We start from the raw sequence: 20763 nt of genomic DNA, 5'->3' as shown, positions 1-20763 counted from the left end.
TGCGCACATGCTCTACTCTACTCTAAATAGCGTGCAGTTCAGACAGACCTGCCCCCACTGCTAAAAAAAAATCCTAAAGGAAACACTGTACTGTAGATAAAGCCATAAAGGAACTGCTTATACTATGAATGTGTTAGTATGTCTGTCTGTGTGTTGTACCTGGCTCCAATGTAGAGTGTCCGATTGACTTGGAGAATCCTCTGGATGTGCAGCGGCTCTTGTCTCAGCCATGTTCGGTGGGGTCGGCCCAGAAACACTGGGTGTCTTCTCACCACTGTCGGGTGAAAGAGACAGAAACACAGAATGACGATGGCTGATTCCCAAACTAACATCCTATCAAAAGTCATCAACATAAAAGTGGTTTTGAGTTTGTTTTTACAGTTCTGCAGCAGTAACAGGTATCCAAGGTGACAAAGCTTGAGACCTTTGTTTCAAACAGCAGCATATCTGCTACTATAGGCATACAGGAGCTGTGTTCGAAACCGCTCCCTCATTCACTTATTCACTATTCCCTATATAGTGTTTATTAAAAGTCCCATGGCATGAAAATTTCACTTTATGAGTTTTTTTAACATTAATATGCGTTCCCCCAGCCTGCCTATTGTCCCCCGGTGGCTAGAAATGGTGATCCTCCTCAATAGCTACAGACACAGAAATGGCACATCCTAAGGAAAGCTCATTTTGGGACTGGCTCTAGTCAGTCCCTCCAGATGCGATTATGCGATCGCATAATTCAATGCATAATCAGCCAAAGTCCGCATATTTATGCGGGGGCCGCATTTTTTCAAATACGCCGCACTTTCGCCGCATAAATTGCAGATTTCCGCGCAAAATATGTGGGGCTTGCATGATTTCATAATCCCCGCATTTTCGTTGCAAAAAAGTCACATATATCTTAGCAGAAAGTTGAAAAAAGGTTGCGTTTACTTCACACAAGAGCAGCCATTTTCCCCTGTTGCCATGGGAACATTATGAAGTGACATAATTACGCAACGTGAACATTATCGAAAAGCAGGGTGTTGGAGGTTGATTTGACATTTACTTTGAGTCTCTTAAGTTGGTATCCAATAAGAAAGCTATCTTAATATCTGATGTCAACTCAAATTTCTTTTTTTAAGTGCCCCTGCTGTCTTTATTATTAACGATTTTTGAAAGTCTTTCTCTTTTGTATCTTTTATTTACCTGTTTAGACTATTACTTTTATTTTTACTTTCATATTATATTATTTGTATATATTTTTGTATCTTATTTGTTTAGGTATTGTGATGACTGAATATCTACTAAAAAAAAAAAAAAAAGCAGGGTGTTGGGGGAATCACTTTTTTTTCTCTTTTTCATCAAACCGCGACAACTGATTTTTTTTGCAAGTTCCCGCAATTTCATCGCATAAAATTGCATAAATATCCTGCATATTCCATCGCATTTTTAAGAAAACGTGCCGCATAATCAAGGATTTTTGCCCGCAACAATCACAAAAAAACGTAAGGGTTTTTCTGGAAGGACTGTCTAGTGGCTGTAATTCTGCACCAAGGCTGAATTTCGGGAAAGAGACTTCAGATACAGCATTAGGGGACCACTAAGTTCTATATAAAAGCATCCAAAGAGCACCATGTCATGGGACCTTTAAATAGTGAACTATATAGGGAATGACCAAACGAGATTGCAGACACTCACTGAAAAGACATTATTGCGTGATTTGGGTAAGGAAATGGAGGCGGGTGCACCCAGCATCATGTAAACAAACCAAAACTAAAATACTTCTTATACGTCCCTGAAACAAACTGAGCTCTCAGAAGAACAGTAATAGGTTATATACAGTATATGTCGCATGTTACATTTGCACTGTTTAGAAACAAAAGTCCGCTCCATTTCTCCTTTTCAGTTGTCGCGGTGATTTTGGCTTCTTCTCCTCCGGGAAAACACGGCCGTGTTGCATTGTGGTATACGGGAGTAAAATGTAGGGTACATCGTATGTACACTCAAATAAGCAGTGCATTGTGGGTATTTCATAGTGGACTACTGTATATAGTGAATTAAATTTACCGCGGAGAATTTGAACACCACTACAAAATGGTGAACACACTATATAGTGCACTATTTCCGTGACAGGGAACGATTTCGAACACAGCTAAAGACACAGAGCAGAGCACAAAGTAAGATACAAGAAACAACTAATCCAAATAATAAATGAAAGATGTCTGAACTATAAATCATATGTCACTGTTACATTAACAAGTTCCTGTTTGTTGACTGATTGGGATTCACTTTTGATAAATTGTTTATTTGCAGGTTGCTTTTTGTTTGGCAAGACATGCCAAGTGATTCAGATAATTCAAAGAGAGAGAGAGACGCAGAAACAGGTGACATTTTCAAAAGCACTGACAAGGTAAAACAAAATGTTAAAAGGACGAGGAGTTCGGTACATCGAGGGAAGCGAAAACCTTAGGGGACAGAAATCAAAGATAAAAATAATGGAGAATTTTCAGCATGTTTTTATGCATGTTGTCCCGCAGATGTGCAAAATCACAGAGAAAAAAATAAAGTGAAGAGAGAAGCAGAAATCACACATATAAATCAGACGGATTACCAATCTGTCTTTGAATGAGATTATTTTCATCTCTTCTCCGCACTTTCATCATTAACCTCTTTAAATCTCACCCTATAGACCATTTATTGGTCACCTTCTTCTTCTTTTGTCCATATTTAATACTGGTCTCTAGACTTCATCCTTGCACTATTGGACCTATTTGCACTACCACCATGACACACACTCTCATAGAGCACCTTACCATGCAGACTGAATCACAGGGTCAGTACCTGCCCGGTCATTGCAAGCGTCTCATGCTTATACATCCCTTAGTACATTCATGTGGATTTTTTTATTTAGTATCTTTTCTTTTATTATCCATATTATTCATGTGGATTTGTTATTTTATCATCCTGTTTGTGATGTATGTGTATGTTGTGTGTGATGTCTTTAAGCTACTTGGATCTTGAATTTCCACTTGGGGATCAATAAGGTATCTATCTATCTATCTATCTATCTATCTATCTATCTATCTATCTATCTATCTATCTATATTTTGTCTGCTTCCGCATTATTTCTATCCTGTAATTTCTTCCTATTGTATCTACGTCACTCTGTCTTGTGATTCTTTCTATTCTCTCTCTGTCCTCCTCCACGCCTCCCTCTACAGCGGCTCAGTGTACCGCTCAGTACCCTGACAACCTCTACACTCTACTGTTTGGTATTGATACGTCGAGAAGGCTCTAGACTCGGCAGGGAAACCATCAATCAATAATATTGAACTGCGATCAATCAAGGTCGGGTCTGAGCTGGAGACTGCCAAGCTGATATGGAGACTCAAAGTCTGAGTGTGTAAGGCGTCTCTCGAGGATCTGAGTGTGTGTGTGGGAAAGTCATGAACGTGAGAGCCCCTTCCTACACTCTGGTCTCATTCCTGAACGCGACCCCACACCTCCTGACCTGAACACCAGTCAACACCCTTTGTGTGAGAGCCTGTCTGACCCTCCGCCTCCTTCTTGCCCTTTCCCCAATTCAACACCTTGCCTGTTAGGCCGCGACCCGAAACCTCACACATCACGACCTGGGAGAGAGAGAGAGAGAGAGACACGCAGGGGAGTAGGCGGCTAGAGGGCGGGAAATTTGGGGAGGTCAATACCTTCAGTGGGGATGAAGTTTAGGGGCCCCGGTTCCTCGGGGAACGCCGAGCTGGCCGCTTGGAGCAGGCAACACAGCAGGAAGAAGGGAGGGGCCACGGTTGCCATAGCAAAACACGGGTGGAGTCTGTGGGAAATAAAGAAAAAGACAGAAAAAGGAGAAAAGGAAGTGAGTGGTTGCTAAATGAGGCAGATAAGTGAGACACACATAAACATAGACAGATAAATATTCACTCACTCAATCACTGACTGACTAACTAACTAACTGGCTGGCTGGATGGTTTTCTTGACTAAAGCTGTATCTTTGTATTCCCACAGCATCTCTATGTCTGCGCCCTCTTACGAAGGGGGGGGGGGGAAGCTCTGAATGCAGCCAGATCACTGTGGCACAACATAACCACATCAAACATCACACCAAGTATGACACATCTGAGAAAAATGAGAAGGAGGCAAAGAGGCAACATCTTGGGCAAGACCGAGGGAAATATATGGCCTATAGATGAAGGGAAAATCTGTATAGACAGAGAGTGAGTGAAAGGCTCAATAACCCTCCAGACATCTAGCATTATCCAGGATATTATAGAGGCTGAGAGAGGGAGAGAAGTGGTGGTTTACCTAAATTAAATGCTTGCCAGCGCCGCAAATCACCTCTCTGACAACTGTTGGTGTTTTTCATCGGGCAGTACAGAGGCAAATGCAGGTCTCAGATGTGATTCATGTGAAAATATTAATTACTTACACGATAAGTTACTTACACAATCCATCTAGAAAATGTATCAAGCACTGCCTCGGAGGAAAAAAGCTCTCAGGATCGCTATCGACTTCAGCCACAAACCTCAGCAGGCATGACCGGCTAGCCGCTGCCTCTGCGTGCTCTTACTGCAATTTCGCTGCTGTAGCGTGTGTGTGGTGGAATTCAATGTGCATTCAACAGGCGCTTTTATTGAAGTTGTTATTATATTGAGCTCTAACTCCTCTGTAATTTTCAATCAATTTTTCCCTCTCCATACGAGCCTGGCGTGGAATTGTGTTTTCCTCGAAGATTTCTCAAACACGTAATTTACAACCCCGTTATTTGATTTCCGTCTTGTTGTCATCTTTTTTTTTAAAGATTATTTTTTGGGGGCTTTTTATGGCCTTTAATCGACAGGAAAGGGGAGAGAGAAGAGGGATGACATGCAGCAAAGGCCTCAGGCTACGCTCTACTGGGTAAGCTAGAGGTCAGAGAGCCCCCGTCTTGTTGTCATCTTCACACAGAATGCAACATTGGGTAATTTGTTTTGAAAATCAAGCGGAGAGGCCTTCTATCCCCACTGCTGCAATCACAAAACATTTCTTTCAGTCATGCACAATTGCAACATCTCAAATTTGAATGCTCAAGGTTGGATTTCTTTATGCAAAACTCCCCAGCATTTTACTGTGGTCACAGATGCACAATGTGTAAAACAAAGACTTGAACATACGGTGTCCACTATGCACGCTTCCTTTCTGTGTCAGCCTTTATCTCTCTTCTCTTCGACTCGTTTCGTGTTTAGTTCAACTAACAGTCAACTGAACTGTATTGTGGGTTTGAGAGAGCTTTACTGGCAAAGATTCAGAGTTTTGTTGATGACACATAAATGATGCTAAAACCTTGTGCACAGGGTCATTGTCATCTTGAAACAGAAAACCGCCTTTCCTAAAAGTTGCCACAAAGTTAAAAGCACACTTTGTGTCAAATATAATTTAATGCTAAAGCAACACTAGTAACTTGTTTTAATAAAACAGGTAACTGAAGTCAAGCAATCTAATTTGTTCATAGTAATATAGTAACCGCATACAACAGCTATGATGTGTAATTCCTTTGAACAATTCAGTATCACTCCACGTCTGAGTAGAAAACGTCAGACGGCCCTTTTTCGAAGCTGTTATCTACTCTATGCTCCTTTCAAAGCCACCAGACTCTTTTAACAAAAACAGTTATTTCACCTCGCGGAACACAGGAGTGGCTGGTCTACCGCTGCCTCGATCGGTTTAGTTAGTTCATTTGTGTTATTGCTTGACTTTGGTGAAAGCTAGCTGCTAGTGTAGACTACGTTCCATAGCAACCGCCTCGGTATGTGCAAGCAGTCGGGGCAGGAGGGCCTATTTTATTGCAAGGGTTATTATTTATTACAAAAAAATCTATTTAAATTGGAAATATAGGCTAGTATAACAGTAGCGCAAGTAGAAAAGAGTCATACTAACATCTATCTAAAGTCAGCTAACATTAGCCTCCATAAGCTACTGGTCATACCAGACCAGGAAAGGCTGTTGAGGCAAACACACTAAGTGTAATGAACTGCACAAGGGTGAGATGCAAAACCTTTTTTTCTTTTTTTAAAAGTTACATATACCCTTCAAATTAGAAATAAGGGACCTTGCTCAAACAATGGCAAACAGCCCCAGACTAAAAAGAATGACAATTAGTACGTATATATACTGTATGTAAAAAGCTGGCATATTGTACTCTATGTAGTCACATAGAAACAATTCCCCTCTTTCAATCATTTTTTAATCTCTCTTTCACTCACTTACTCACTCCCTCCCTTACTCTCTCTCTTCCCCGAAGGATACAAACAGCCATTGTGCAGCCCGTCTCTTTAATGGAGTGCGAGACATAACCTTATCAGGACACATCATCTTTTTGGGACATTTCTCACATTCCCTGCTCTGACATCAGAATAAAAGTGGGAGGCATGCTAATTACTCAACACCCACAAGCATAATTACAGGAGGTGAAGGGGAAAGAGTCACCAAGAGAAGAAAGGAGGTCATGGGGTAAAAAGAGAGAGAGAGAGATGGAGTGAGAGATAAGTATGAAATAGAGGGAGAGAGAGATGGAGTGAGAGATAAGTATGAAATAGAGAGAGAAAGAGAAGATGAGAAGTCAGGAAGTCACTATATCCAATCACAGATTCTATTGTTTCTGCTGTTAATAATGTATGAATAAATGTCAGGCGGTACGCATTCGATTAGTCTAATTAGACACCCTGGGCTATACAATTTCATGGGACAGCAGAATAAGTAGACACACAAGTATGTGTGTGTGTGTGTGTGTGTGTGTGTGTGTGTGTGCGTGTGTGTAAATGGTTCAGAGCCAAAGCATCTCTGTAATTATGACAAATGGCTCTAGCTGAGTCCATTCAGAAACCTTGCTGTGTGGCACAAGTTGTACAGTAATACGCCATTATTATTGAACGAGGAATACTGCAAGTCACATATACATTTTGCCATTTGGAGGAGACACTAATCCAAAATATTCAACCCCAGGGTGCAGTAGCACTTGTGTTCGAAAACTGAAATGGCAGTAGATGTCACTGAAGTCATATTGAAGCTGGCACACTGCGTGGGCTCTGTGGATTTAAGAAACGTTAAAAAGTCCAATGTCAGTAGCAAATGATTGTGTCCTTCGCCGTGGGGACTATTGTTTTCAGTGTTGTGACAAACATATCCAGGGATTGAGCTTGATTTCAGGCATCATCCCAACAGTCTCATGTGGGTGCCAAGTTAATACAGATGGCTAGTGGAGGAAAAATGCAAACGATATTCAGTCAAGTTAACCTTCAGTCTGAGCTTTAATACCCCATTGTCTCTAACTATCTTTTCTTTACTATTAATGAAACAGGACTCCTGAACTCACCACCATGCTCCAACCGCTTCAACAGGATTTAAACAGACCTCTTAATTTGTCTGTTTCCACAGCCTCAGATCAATTTGATTAGGGGTGTTTAGGCAGGTCATTTCCTAAACAAAGTAATTAAGAGATCATTTAGCTGCCGAAAAAGTGTGTGGGGGGGGAGTTGGGTGTGGAGGGTGTTTTTTTTACCTGGACCCCATTAAAGCCACCTCCGAATGATCACCACTGTGGCCAACTCAGATATCTCAGATAACAAATCACCAGCCAATCAATGATGTCCAATGTCTTTAGCAAAGCCCTAATGAGGACTGATGCAGTTCTGATACAGAGGCAAGTCAGGCGAAAGAACAGACTCTTAAAAGAGAAGAGGTGACTGTTTGATAGCAAAGACGATATGTGAGGAACGCCTGCAATGTGGAATTGGATGCTGGTTATACAGAGATATTGACCCTCTGCTGCAGGGCTTTGCTTACTCTGAATGCAAATAGAACACCTCATCATCAAATGAAGGCACTAATATGCTCTGAAATGCTTTTGTCGCTTATTACGGTTGCCATGGTTCTCGCTTTCTCCTCTCCACAGTCTCTCAACTTTTTCTCTTTAACCATCTCGTTACACCTGGGTTTCTCTCTTGCTCTCCCTTAGCCCCAGTCTTGTCGACATGTACTGTACATTCTCAATGTGTTTTCATTACACAGCCGTGAGGTGCTTGCACTGAAAATTGGACAGTAGAAAGAAAACCAAGATTATGCATGTCCTAGATATAGGGAAAATGGTAATGAAATAGAGCAGCATTAATGGGGACACTTTGGTGGGGGGGGTATTTATGATTAAAATATAATAACAGTGGCTATCAAGTATTATATAGAGGTATCAGTACTGGTAACACAGTACTCAAGCAATAGCCTGATATAATCCCTTTTCACACTGGTCGCCCAGCTCCAAAAAGCATGCACAGAGGAAGAATTAATTCAAACATGGTCTTTTTCCACTCAAATCCTTTTATCATCAAATTACAAAGGAAATAAAATTTTCATGCACCATAAATATGAATGTTTTTATAATTTAATTTTCAAGTATTGCACATATTAAAGCTGCACTAATCAATATGTTTATATTACCAATGGATGACATGACACTTTACTGTTTTGGTTCACTATGAGTGCTTTCATGAACCTCGTTTCCAGAAGCAGAAGGCCGCTGAGGAAACTGTACCAAACGGACACCAAAATGCACCAAACAGCAGACCGACGAAGTTAGCATCTAGGTGAAAAAAAGTGGTGCATTTAGCAGCTGAAGAGCCAGATGCATAAATAGACAAGCGTTTTCTGTACCAACTTTATGTCAATGTTGTTTTTACATCTCGTTATGCTGCGCCCAAGTGGCCAATTAAATCAATTAAGGCGAGTTTACATTTTGAAGTGCAGTTGTCGTGGTTTTCTGTGATTGATAATAGTGGCACAAAGATGTAATCAAAGACATTCTCAAACAGATCTGCATGCTGATTGAAATATTCTTTAAGACACTGTCCTTGTGACATGATAGTAGTAGAAGCTATAGTAGCAGTAGGAGATGAAGTAGTAGTACCAGAACCTCGTCTTGATTCAATTCACAGTTTCCAATAAAGCTCTGCAAAAAGAGAGAATACTGGAGAGGAGCCAACAACAACCCAAATGGTTTCAAGCTCTAATAACCTTTGTTATTAGAAGGGAGATAGACTCAAACTACCAAACGACTTGATCCTTAAAACACTTAATAACTTTTTAAGAGGAATTACTGTTCAAAGAAATACTCCTTAACCAGAGGCAAAAGTGTACACTCCACTTTGCTCTGATTTTATTGTTCCACATCACCAAGTTGACCTTCAGAGTTTGATACACGAGACTGTGCCGGTACATGGTAAAGTGTATTAAGTAAGTAGTGGAGGATTTTATGATTGTTCCATTTTCTTTATGCAGACTTAAAGACACCCCATAGATTTCCCAGAGACTGGCCTAATTGTCATATTAGTGAGAGAGGATAGGAGAGGCTGCTTTATGGAGTGTGTAGAATCAATGACAGGTGATCGCCTGATGCTGCTTAGATTTCCTTCAATCAGCAATAACACAAGATGCTATATGCGGCAGGGACGTGAGGAGGAAATGGAATAGAAATTAAGACGTGAGATAGAACGCTGTGAACACAGTGGCTATAAAAAAAAAAAAAAAAAAAAAAAAAAAAAAAAGAGGACAGGGCAGGACAAACAAAACAACAAAAATAATGCACTACAGGGAATGATGAAGAGAACCCGAGGTGAAAGAGAGACAAGTGAAACATTCAAACAGAGAGGGGGAGTCACACCGGACATAAAGAGAGTGAAGCCAAAGAATGTTCGAAATGAGAGAGACAGAAAGACAAAGAAACAGACGAGAGGAAGAGCACCGAGCCAATAGTACACTTGCATTGCCAGATTTATAGTCAGACTGAGCCAAGAGTAGACTAGTGGGAATGACTTCTTGGCTCTGTACTTTCCTGGTTTTCAACTTATCTAAAGGGATGACATTTTTCTGCATCTCTTTATGTGTAGGAAAATGGAGTCCCTCAGGTGTCAATACTTGGACCATTGCTTTTCAGCCTGTACATTTTGCCTCTAGGCCACATAAATCAAAAACTCAAGGCTGTGGACTTTATGGGGTCTAGCGCACTGGACCAAACTAATTTTCCTATGTGGGATAATGAAGTTGATTTGAATCTGCTATACAGTATCCACACTTGTCCTCTGGAGACCTCAACCCTCTTAAGTCAATGGTTGAATGCATTAAAGACTTATTAAAGAACTGGATGTCCCAGAACTTCCTGCAACTCAACAAAGACAAAACCAAATTCTTGTTATTTGTGCTAAGCTTCTGTGGCAGGAAACATGTTCTCATTAGCCTCTTTCTCCCTGGAAGTACAGTACCACAAAGGTCATAAATCTGGGTTTTTATTGTTGATTATTAACTTTCGCCCCAGAGCCAAATGCAGTAACACTTACATGTGCTAATTTTGTGTTAGACAATAATGTTAATACTGGACAATTCTGCAAAACATAGTGTTACATTCGAAGCCAACGTTATATTTGTTACTATCATTACCTTTTTTTATGTCAAATGGCAACATTCTTAAAAAAATTGCCTTCTTTAATATCTACAGTTAAGGTTAGGGAAAGATCATGGTTATGACAGACATGGTTAAGGTAAGGTTAATTGGTTATGGTTAAGAAAAATGCCTTAAAGGGGAACTCCACCATCAAAGTCTATTTACCGGTCTGTGGGAGTACTACTGAATATTTGAAAATTAAAATTGTATGAAGCCTTTTGTGAACCCAGATGGAGCTCTATGAAATCTGGTAAATTGCCTTAAGTGATGTTGCTTGAGGCAGCGTTGGATGGTCACAAAGACTTCAAGTTTGAAAATTTAAAAAAAATCTGGCGGTGTAGAGCTAGAAAGAAGTGAGATTACCAGACCTCTGTAGCCTCCTCCTCATCTTTGCTTAGGGCTAGAAGCTCGAGGCTACATTAGCCGCTACAAGCATTACACACTGTCATTTTTTACTGAACTGAAAGTTGTAGCATTGCATTGTGGGTAATATGGGCGGTGGTTTTGATAATCCTTTTTTAAGAAACTGTCCATTGTGAGTCCGACAATGTTAAATGAGTGCAATGCTGACCTCTATAGGTCAGCCTTGCTACATAAATTACAGTACATGCTACTTCCTGTGATGGCACTGTATATTGGCCCTGGATCAAAATCTTGGGGCGTGGATTTGTCCAATATGGTCCATCTAAAAAGACTGTGGACTGACTACAACTTATTCAAAATGCCGCTGCCAAAAAACAACAAATTTGAATACATCACTGTTACTGTTCCAGTTAGTTTAGTTTCTGATTTTTTTTATTTTGGTTTTGGTTTCAGATTTGTTTATAGCCCTACCACCTACGTGCTCCACAGTCACTACCTCTCTGACTTATTCCATATGCACACCTAGTTTTTTGATCATACACAAAAACAAAACATACAAGAATTAAATCCCCCTTCCAATACCATGGATATAGTGCCACTCGGCCAGCCATGCAAACACGTATGCACTTCAATATCCAATGGAAAATAATCTCAAAATGAAATAGCGTGGTGTCAACATAAAACACAGCGCTTTCAAGACGTGAGCGGAGTTCACTATATGCGGTGAAAACAAAATACTTTCACTCAGGAAACGCTCGTTGGTTCCTCGGGAGTGTTTAATCCACATCCAATCTTTTGACTAAACTTAATGAGTCATGCCGCATGACGCTCACTTTTTCTGGCTTGACTCAGCTACCATGGACCCTGAAAGGACCTTCATCTGGCGGCGCCTGTTCCCCGGCTCACAGTCACCTATTGGCAGCTAAACAACTGCCGCTGGTAGCCGGCGTCCCGGAGCTCTGTAGTGGCTCAATACAACCAGCATCTGCTGCTCGGATTCTATCTTTCTATGGCACTATAGACTGTTCACGTTACAGCGCTTTACTTAGTTTAAAATACTTCTATTTTAAGTATATATTTAATATATGGTCTAGGCTATTGGTGACGTAGCATTGATCACTTTGAGGGGGGGGGGACATTAAAATAATAATAAATAATTGAGCCGAGGCAGGGATATGTAGATCAGAAAGGGGGAAATGCCACACATCCCCCCCGGCGAATCTAACCCTGCACCTTTCAGACCTCCTACGTCATCTGGCACAGGACCTGGGATGCTGGGATGTGTTCGATGTGCTCCAACATTAAGAGTCAAAAAGCAGACTAAAAACATTTGTTTTGCCCGGTGCATTTCGTTGGTTTTTTTGTGTTTGTATTTTAAACAGCATCTGATAGTACACGTTGTTTGTTTGTGCATTGCATCTCCCCTAGAGAAAAATGTTTAATATGATTAAAGATTTCTTTGTTTTGCTTTCCTGAAACCCCCCCCGCCTTATATCTGCTCTGCTGACCCCACACTGTTAACCTCTTCCCTGACTCCCTGACATAGATTGCACATATACATAAGCACATTCTCTACACACACATGCACACAACAAACACACACATCTCCTCTGGGCATTATGCCTTCACTTAAGTCAAACCAGAGTCTTTCCCCTCTATCTCTCTAATGTAAATACGATGCAGGAATTCCCTCCACTAGAGCAAAATGCACACAATTTCTTCCCTTTGCTCAGGACTTGAGTGACCCGGGGTCTGTTTAGTAGATATCTGCATCACCATGAAATCCTGGAGCCTCAATAATGTGCGCATATTTAAAGAGAGAGAGCGAGAGAAAGAAAGAGAAAAGGCAGAGAGAGAGAGAGAGAGAGAGAGAGAGAGAGAGAGAGAGAGAAAAAAAGAGCACGGCAAATGAAAAATGAAGAGTGACCTTTATGCACAGAACACTGGTTTTCCCATGCACTGAGAGACACCATGGATTTATGTAGTGGGAAATATGTGCAGGAGGACAAAAACATTTCTGTAACACTCCGATCAGACCACGAGAACACGTCCTCTGTCTTTGCAACCTGACAGTGAGGCCAGGTACATCGGTTAGTACAGTATCTTCTTTACACAGCATTATGTGTCTAATGGATATATAATTTCAGGGGATTTAAAGGTTAGTGCTGGAATAAGATAATATCTGACTCTTTCTCTCTGCAGTGAATGTGCTCCCATTAACGGGCGAGAGGTAGCCTGACTAAAGAGCGCTGGATGACAGAGCAGTAATGTAATACCTGTAATAGCTTATTGTTGATGAATGGATATCTTTGAGAATTACTGGAGCTCACCCCCGAGTTGTGTCACTGTCATTAACCTTCACGGTCCTCAAAATTACAGCTGCTGAGACACCAGGAGACAGAGGAGCTATAGTTGCAATCTAGACGGAGTAGAACAAAGATTTTGCAGCATCGTCTGACAACATCTGGAACTAGACTCTCCATGAAGGAGCGCTGCGATAAATCTTTTATTCTCTGTACCACGCATTTCTTTTATTTGTCTACTGTCCATGTTACTTCTCCTTGCTTCTTTCATGTTTTAAGCTTCAACATGCTTCACGAGACAAGGAGAAACATCACTTCACATCACAACAGTGGAGATAGGCCTGACCTTTGGCTTCCCACCAGTTTACAACCATCATTAGCAGGGCAGGGATCAGGGGCCAAAGCCATAAATCAAACTCAAACCATCCATGTAGGAGGAATCCAGCTACACTGCAGCAAAAATGAAAAGAAAACACACTCTGAGACTGACAGGAGGCTAAAAGCAACCACATCCATCACTGGCTGGAGGCTCTATAAAGCCAGTAGAAGAAAACAGACAAGGCGATAATCTCCAGCACGGTTATAAATAATACAGAAACCCTGCTAATGGCAATAAGATGTTCTGCAGCATGACAGAATCCCTCTTTATATGATTATTCGTCTAAAATTCCCCCCCAAGGACATGTATTATCTTGCATAAATACTCAGGAGTAACTCAATAGGGTGTATGTTCCCTTCCAGAGACTGTTTGCCCTATTTGCTTGTAAATCAGGAGGAGAGGTGGATTTATTGTAATGGCAACAAGTGACTGTCAGTGGGGGCACGAGTTCGGGTGGCGGGCAAAAATAGACCATTTGGGGGGAAGTGGAGGGTATTGAAAAATGAAAACAGCCTCTGCAGACTGTACTGTTCGTCTTTGGCACTGCTACTCATAGTTTAATGTATGCTTCTGATAATAGAAGGTATCACGAAAAATAGGAGAATGCAAATGAGCTGCTGATTATGACTCATTCTTACGGAGTAAATAACAATAAATGGTTCGACCGCAAAGAGCTTTTCACCTTGATATTACTAAACCAGGTTTCAGCCTTGGAAATAATGAGCCGTAAAGGGAAAAAACGTGATGTGCTTAGAGCAGAGTGATTCATTACTATTAGGATTGGGATACCAACATCGTAGTGATGTTATAATGCCTCAATCTGCCTGGCCATCCAGATGGTTTCTTATTGCAGGTAGTCATTTTCTCATTTAAAGTGGTCAATTAGCTAATGTACATGTTTAGCATGGTAAATACAACGCTACAGCCAGGGGATGGTTAGCCTAGCGTAGCGTAAAGACTGGGAAGGCTATCCTGGCTCTGTGTCAAAGATGTCATTAGCCTATGAGCACTTTTAAAGCTCACTAATTGTATATATCGAGTTTGTTGTCTGGACAAAACCCGGAGTGTAAACATTACACACTGTGGTTTTACAAGGAGTTATGTGCCGGACTGTTTCTTGGCCGGGAGCAGTTGCATCCTAGAGTCTTGTTTTCACCGTGAGGTTGCCAGGCAACCGGTAGAGACTTCAGGAAGTCACTTCGCCCGGCCAAATAATAGTCTGGTGACCAACAAATAAGATATATAACATGTTGATTTGTGAGCTTTAGTGGTGCTGGAAGGCAGATTTGATGCTGCTTTGCCAGTTTTTATGCTCGGCTAAGCTAACTGGCCGCTGGATGTAGCTTTACACTGTATTTAACAGACAGATATGACAGTGGTATAGCTCCTCTTATATAACTCTCAGAAAGAAAGTGCATAAGTATTTCCCAAAATGTAAAACTAATCTTTTAAGTGTAGCACTGACAGGCTGCAAATAACAAGTGGTCTTAAAAAATGTGTTCCGGCCCCATAAACACAACAGAGAGCGGTTTAACAAAGTATTTACGAGGTCAGGTTGTACAATAGACAGATACTTTTGGGTCATACAATGTGTGAAAGGGCAGCATGAAATTGTCTATGGGGTTCTGTTACAGAGCAGAAAAGAGCCATCAGGAGAGAGGTAGAAGGAACACAGAGGTCTGTATACATTTTGGGCTTCACAACAACACCTCCGTGCTAATGGTGTTTATCTTCTCTTTCTCAATCTCCCCTTCCTGCACAGTACGTAGACAAGCAAAGCCACCGCTCGGTTTACACTGTCAAGATCAACATATTCCATACAAAGTCGATGGTGAAATAACTCACTGTGCATCATCGCTATACATATGCTATACAATTTGGGAAAAATGTGCCCCTCAGCTGTGTCCAGATTATTTATTTAGAATGGCAAATTTCTTGAATGAAAATCATCTTGTCAAGCGCTCCACTGTGAACGCCTCCATCATAAACAGTGTCTAAAAGCAATTTTCTATTTCCTGCTAGAGACAGGGAGGCAGAGTATCTTATCCCAAAGGCTGGCACTGGCAAAGATAGAAAAGTGTACCTGCAAGTCCACTGCCTTTGATTTCACACATGCACCCAGGCTGTAGCTGCGCATGCAAGCTTGTGCACGCACGCACGCACTGTGCATCCTGGACTCAAGCATTCATCACCTTCTTTCCTCTTTCCCATCAACTCTCACCTTCATTTTCCTCTCCCACTCTCTCCTCTCTCACCACGAATCAGCCACCTGCTCACCCAATCTGATAAATTCCACCTGTATCAATTTCAATACGACTTAATGCATAACAGTGACTTTGGGCCCCTGTCTCTGCTTTATCTCTCCCCGTTGCTTTGAATGTTATATCTCCTGTGGTATCTACAGACCCACACAGACACACACAGACACACACACGCACACACAAACAAACAAACACACTGCGGTGTCAATCAACAGACGTCTCCAGTTGACAACTGTGCACAAAAGGCAGCTGTGAACAACAATGGATGTGAATGAAAGAATGTGTGAGCAGTAGATCCAAACTCAGAACAAACAAACAGAAATAAACACACATACACACACACACACACACACACACACACACACACACACACACACACACACACTATTGTTGCATTGCAGGCATAACTCCCAGGCCCGGCTGTGTGCAAGTTTGATCCCTCTCACCGTGTCTGAGAGGCATGTTAATCAGTGAAGGAGGCTGCCAGCTCAGTCATATATGTCTCTATCTTTCTTGCTCTCGCTCCCTACGTCTTCGTCTCTCTGCTTCTATCTGCATCTATTCTCTCCAATCTGTCTTCGCTCTTGTCAAACAGCGTTTCTCCAACTCTACCTCATTGTATTTATCTCAGATTCTTCTTCTTCTTCTTCTCCTCCTGTTCCTGCTCCAGCTCTCATCCCATCATAGCAAATCATGTCTTTTTCCTCTTTTTTTTTTTTTTTGCTCCTACATTTTAATGCATCTCCTTCCTGGGTTAGAGGGATGGGATTTAAGACACTAAAGACTGGAAGGTTTATTTAGAAGGGCTTGGTGAAGATAACTCACCAGCCTGACATTTCATTGCACTCTGCTCCCCCCCTCAGCTATGAGTCTTTGGGATCTGTTTGTGCCTGTGTTAAAGTGGATTTGGTTATGGTGACTGGATCAGGGTGGGTGGCAGTGAGATGCTGGATGAGTTTCACAGGGCGAGTTTTAAAGAACAAGCTTTTGAGAGCTGAAGGGTAGAAAGAAAGAGGACAGGAGGATGATGAGAGGAGAGACAGTTGTGAGAGAGATATACTGTAGTGTAGAGCTGGGCAATATATCGATATTATATCGATATTGTGATATGAGACTAAACATAAAAATCTCATTGTGTAAATATTTTATGAACGGACCAATAGTCAACACTACAATATCGTTGCGGTATCGATATCGAGGTATTTGGTCAAAAATATCGTGATATTTGACTTTCTCCATATGGCCCAGCCCTACTGTAGTGGTTATGTGTTTACAGAGACGGCTCCTAAAGGAGATTTCCACCCAAGCACTCAGTTATAAGTCATTAGGTGGGGAAGTGAAGGGAGGTGGTCATCTCTGTGCTGACATCAATAACAATGGTGAGACAGATGACGAGGCAGTAGAGTGAAGGAGGGACAGAAAAGGGGAAATTAGAAGAGAAGGAGAACATGAAGTGTGGTGAGTGCAGTCAATTTAGAAAGAAGAGCGTGCCCATTCAATGGCTCCACATGTGTAGAGTGCGAGCACAAAAGAGGCCTTTTAGCTTTGTTAAACAATGGTGCAAGGCCAAGACACAAATTAAAAGAGATGTTGCTTCATTGACCTGAATAACTCATGCCGACAGTCAAAGAAGACATGTTATGGTCAACCGCTTCTTTTCTTCATTTTACCCCGTCAGACTCTCGGCCTCCATCCGTCGCCTCACACTTAAAAATGAATGAATTCACATGACACACTTCAGAGATAACATCTCAACGGGGTTGTCTCTCGGTCACCCAGTAGTACCAACAATTCCTATTTGCATAAAACAGACTCCAGCCTTTTTTGTGCCTCTATGATCGCAGGGATGTTCAACAATGTCCTTTAGTACCTGGCATCTCACGGAGCGGATCAAATCAATAAAAGCCATTTCCCTTTGGAAGTCATTGGCCCCCGCTCTGGTTGTCAAGTTAATTCAATAAAACCAGAGACGAAACAAAGAGCGCAGGGGAGATATGTTGGTGAGCTCTCACTTATAGGACATTGAACTAACACGAGAAGAGCATTAAGCATCCAGAGGAGCGGCTCAGGTAAGGTAGCAGGACACTGGTAGTATCGATTGTAACGGCTGGAGAACAACACAGGCTCAAGTATATGTGAGGTTGAAGGGTTGTACGGTGGAGCTTTTCTCTCTGTGTTACCTGTCATGAAGTCAGTGGAGAGGAATGAAGCAGCTCATCTGGGCCTTTTAAATCCCACATAAGAAAAACAAGAATTCACCACACAGCTCCATCAGCCCTCTCTCTCATCTCCCCATTAAAGCCCTGGTCTAGTACACCGTTCTTTGTGCTTTTTCCATTGCGGCAGATTGGTAGCTACAGACGTTATTTTGTCCTCTGAATAACGGGGTAAGTGGCTCGTTCATTGGTCTTTCTCCGGGCTTTTGCACAAGGGGGTATAATGCTGCAGAGCCAAAACCCTGTGGAGACTCACTCCCTGCTGCGGCAGTTGACAGAGGCTGCCATTTAAAAACAGTGAGAAGAGGACAAACAACGAGGCGTTGAGGAACACTGCCTGGGGCTTGGTTTCAGCAGAGTTTTTCCTCCAATGCTCTCATCCAGCTGGAATATCCTCACACTCTAAAGTTTAAGTTTGCCCCAAAAAGATAAGACAGGAATTCTTCAGGGAACGTGTTGTCCAATTTTGTATGAAAGGGAAATGCTTCCTTTGGATACTCTTACAGAGTTGTATATCCTCAATCTGTGATGTTCAATTAGTTCCAGGAGCTGTTTTTGTGATGAAACAATTTGCATGTAGCCACTTTCCTTAAAACCAGCTTGGTCTACTTCTGCTGAAGTTTCCTACGATTCCCAGAATGACTCTGAACAGACCAGCCAGAAGGGAAATACCATACACTCAGTACATGTAGGTGGACACACTGAAAGCTGTAGTACAGTAACAAACTTGAAAACAACATGGCCTCAGGCTGCACTTCTTTTTTGGACAATAGTGGCTATACTGTCAGTGGAGAAACTGCCTCTTTTCACAATGTCTGCCTGTATGTTAGACTCGTATAGAAGCTCAAGTCCTGGCTGTTTGATTGTGATTGACACAAATTCAGTTAGAGACAGTCCTGTCATTGTTTATTACTGAGGAATACATAGTTGAATTTGGTGTTTAATGACTCCATTCAAACAGCTTTCCTGCCCACTCAGACAGCCATCTCATACTGGGCAAAAACACAACCACCCTGTGGGAAAGGAGTGAATGGAGCCAAAACATCTAATCTGCTGTTCTGTGTTAGCTGGTCACATAACAACACACATTTTTGTGCTAATGCCTGATATATCATATGAGTGATAATGGCAACAAATACTCCACAAATAAATGGAATAACATATGGGTTCATTTTCAGCTGGTAAGTGAACAGCAGGTAGCAGCAGCTGATGATCAGCTGATCTGCGCTGTCTGAACATGAGCTCCAGAAGGTGACATTTAACATTTATGTTTTTGTTGGATGCTCATTTATGTGCTATTAAACTGTTGTAAAATATTTCACTCTGCTGCTATTATCTTGATGTTTTGCCACACCGTCAAACTGTGGCCAGTCATCTGCAGCAATATGAAAAAGAAAACCACCGAAAAACAAATTACAAAATGGTAGCTCTTCAGCTAGCATTAGTGGTGTAACGGTACATGTATTTGTACCGGACCGTTTCGGTACAGGACTTTTAGAACGGTGCTAATGTACACCAAACGCAATCACAATTAACAGAAATTATTAGACTTGTTTTGCGTGCGGAACATATGTCAATTCCGAGTTCCCATACAAACATATTAAGTGGCGGACCAGAAGTTTGTTTAGTCTCCGCCCTGCACTTTGAGCGCTTTAATGATTTTTTATTTGTATTTTTGGGTTTACCTGACAGACAGTTGAATTCCTGAATAAAAATAATAAATCATTTTGGTACGGAGTTTTGAAATGTGCTCCCCCAATTCCCTAATTTTACCCATTCTCATCTGGTCACCCTAGCTACTGCGCATGTGCCACTCCCAACAAAGATGGTACAGAAGTGAGATGTCTCACTCTGTAGCTAAAACAGAGAGCTCAACACACAGGGTGAAAAGAGGAGCTGCAGCAATGTGCAGTACAACAAAAATATGGTGTTTTCTGAAAATTAAACCATGTAAACCTATACTGATATAACCATATAATATATAAATGAGCATAATATGAGCACTTTAAAAGTTTGTTTAAAAAAATTGTAAACTGCTTGTTATTTACAAGTTATAATAAATAAGCACATTTGTTTGCTTCTTAACTTTACTTGTTGGGAGTTTTGCATTTTTCTCCCTTACTGTACCGAAAATGAACTGAACTGTGACTTCAAAACCGAGGTACATACCCTACTGTGATTTTCGTGTACCGTTACACCCCTAGCTAGCATGTATTTATCAAAGTAAAATCTCACAAAAAAAGTACAGCATGCAATTCCCAACCAAAAGTCACTGCCTAAAAATAAGAAATAATGTCAGGCATGAGAAGTACCGTAAAGATTTTGGCAAATGTGAACGTAGAGACCATGTGCATTGTCAGTGCACATGGCAATTAAAAGTGAAGCGATGCTTCGGGCCTGCATTGATCCCGCAACAACAACCTGCCTGTTTATTGACAGATCTCCTGGGTTCCACTGCTGGAGATGCCCCAAGGCCACTGTTGGGCCCCAGCTTTCTCTCTCTCTCTCTCTCTCCCATGTTCCCCGTTCTTTGTGATCATGTGAGAAACAGCTCTATTCAATATTTCATGGCCAATGTCAGGCCTGGTTTTCCTATCAACAAAGAGGTCCAGCCTCAGAGCATGAAGGCTGTTATTATTTCATTTTAGCATGGGCAGTTAGATAAAGATCTACCTTGCCTCTGGAGCTATGGTATTTGAGTCTTTGATTTATTTAATACAGCGTCTGAATATAACTTATTCTAATGTTAATATCATGTGCAAATTGCATTTCTGACGCAAACACA

At 41.5% G+C, this 20763-nt stretch overlaps 1 protein-coding gene across 5 annotated transcripts in view; it reads right to left on the bottom strand.

The window, feature by feature from the left end:
- sema6bb (sema domain, transmembrane domain (TM), and cytoplasmic domain, (semaphorin) 6Bb) overlaps positions 1-20763 on the bottom strand; it is a 148699-nt gene that overhangs the window by 68835 nt on the left and 59101 nt on the right. For all 5 annotated transcript variants that reach the window (XM_028588386.1, XM_028588385.1, XM_028588387.1 and 2 more), the window contains 2 exons: positions 3684-3808; positions 160-274 (listed from right to left, as the gene is read on the bottom strand). In XM_028588386.1, the coding sequence (XP_028444187.1) occupies positions 160-274; positions 3684-3789 (221 nt within the window). In that variant the 5' untranslated portion in view covers positions 3790-3808. The remainder of the gene's footprint in view (positions 1-159; positions 275-3683; positions 3809-20763) is intronic.

This window comes from Perca flavescens, chromosome 9 (genome assembly GCF_004354835.1).
Source record: "Perca flavescens isolate YP-PL-M2 chromosome 9, PFLA_1.0, whole genome shotgun sequence".
NCBI classification, from domain to species: Eukaryota; Metazoa; Chordata; class Actinopteri; order Perciformes; family Percidae; genus Perca; species Perca flavescens.
The sequence above is the reverse complement of the archived record's forward strand: the minus strand, read 5'-3'. Positions and strand labels throughout refer to the sequence as shown.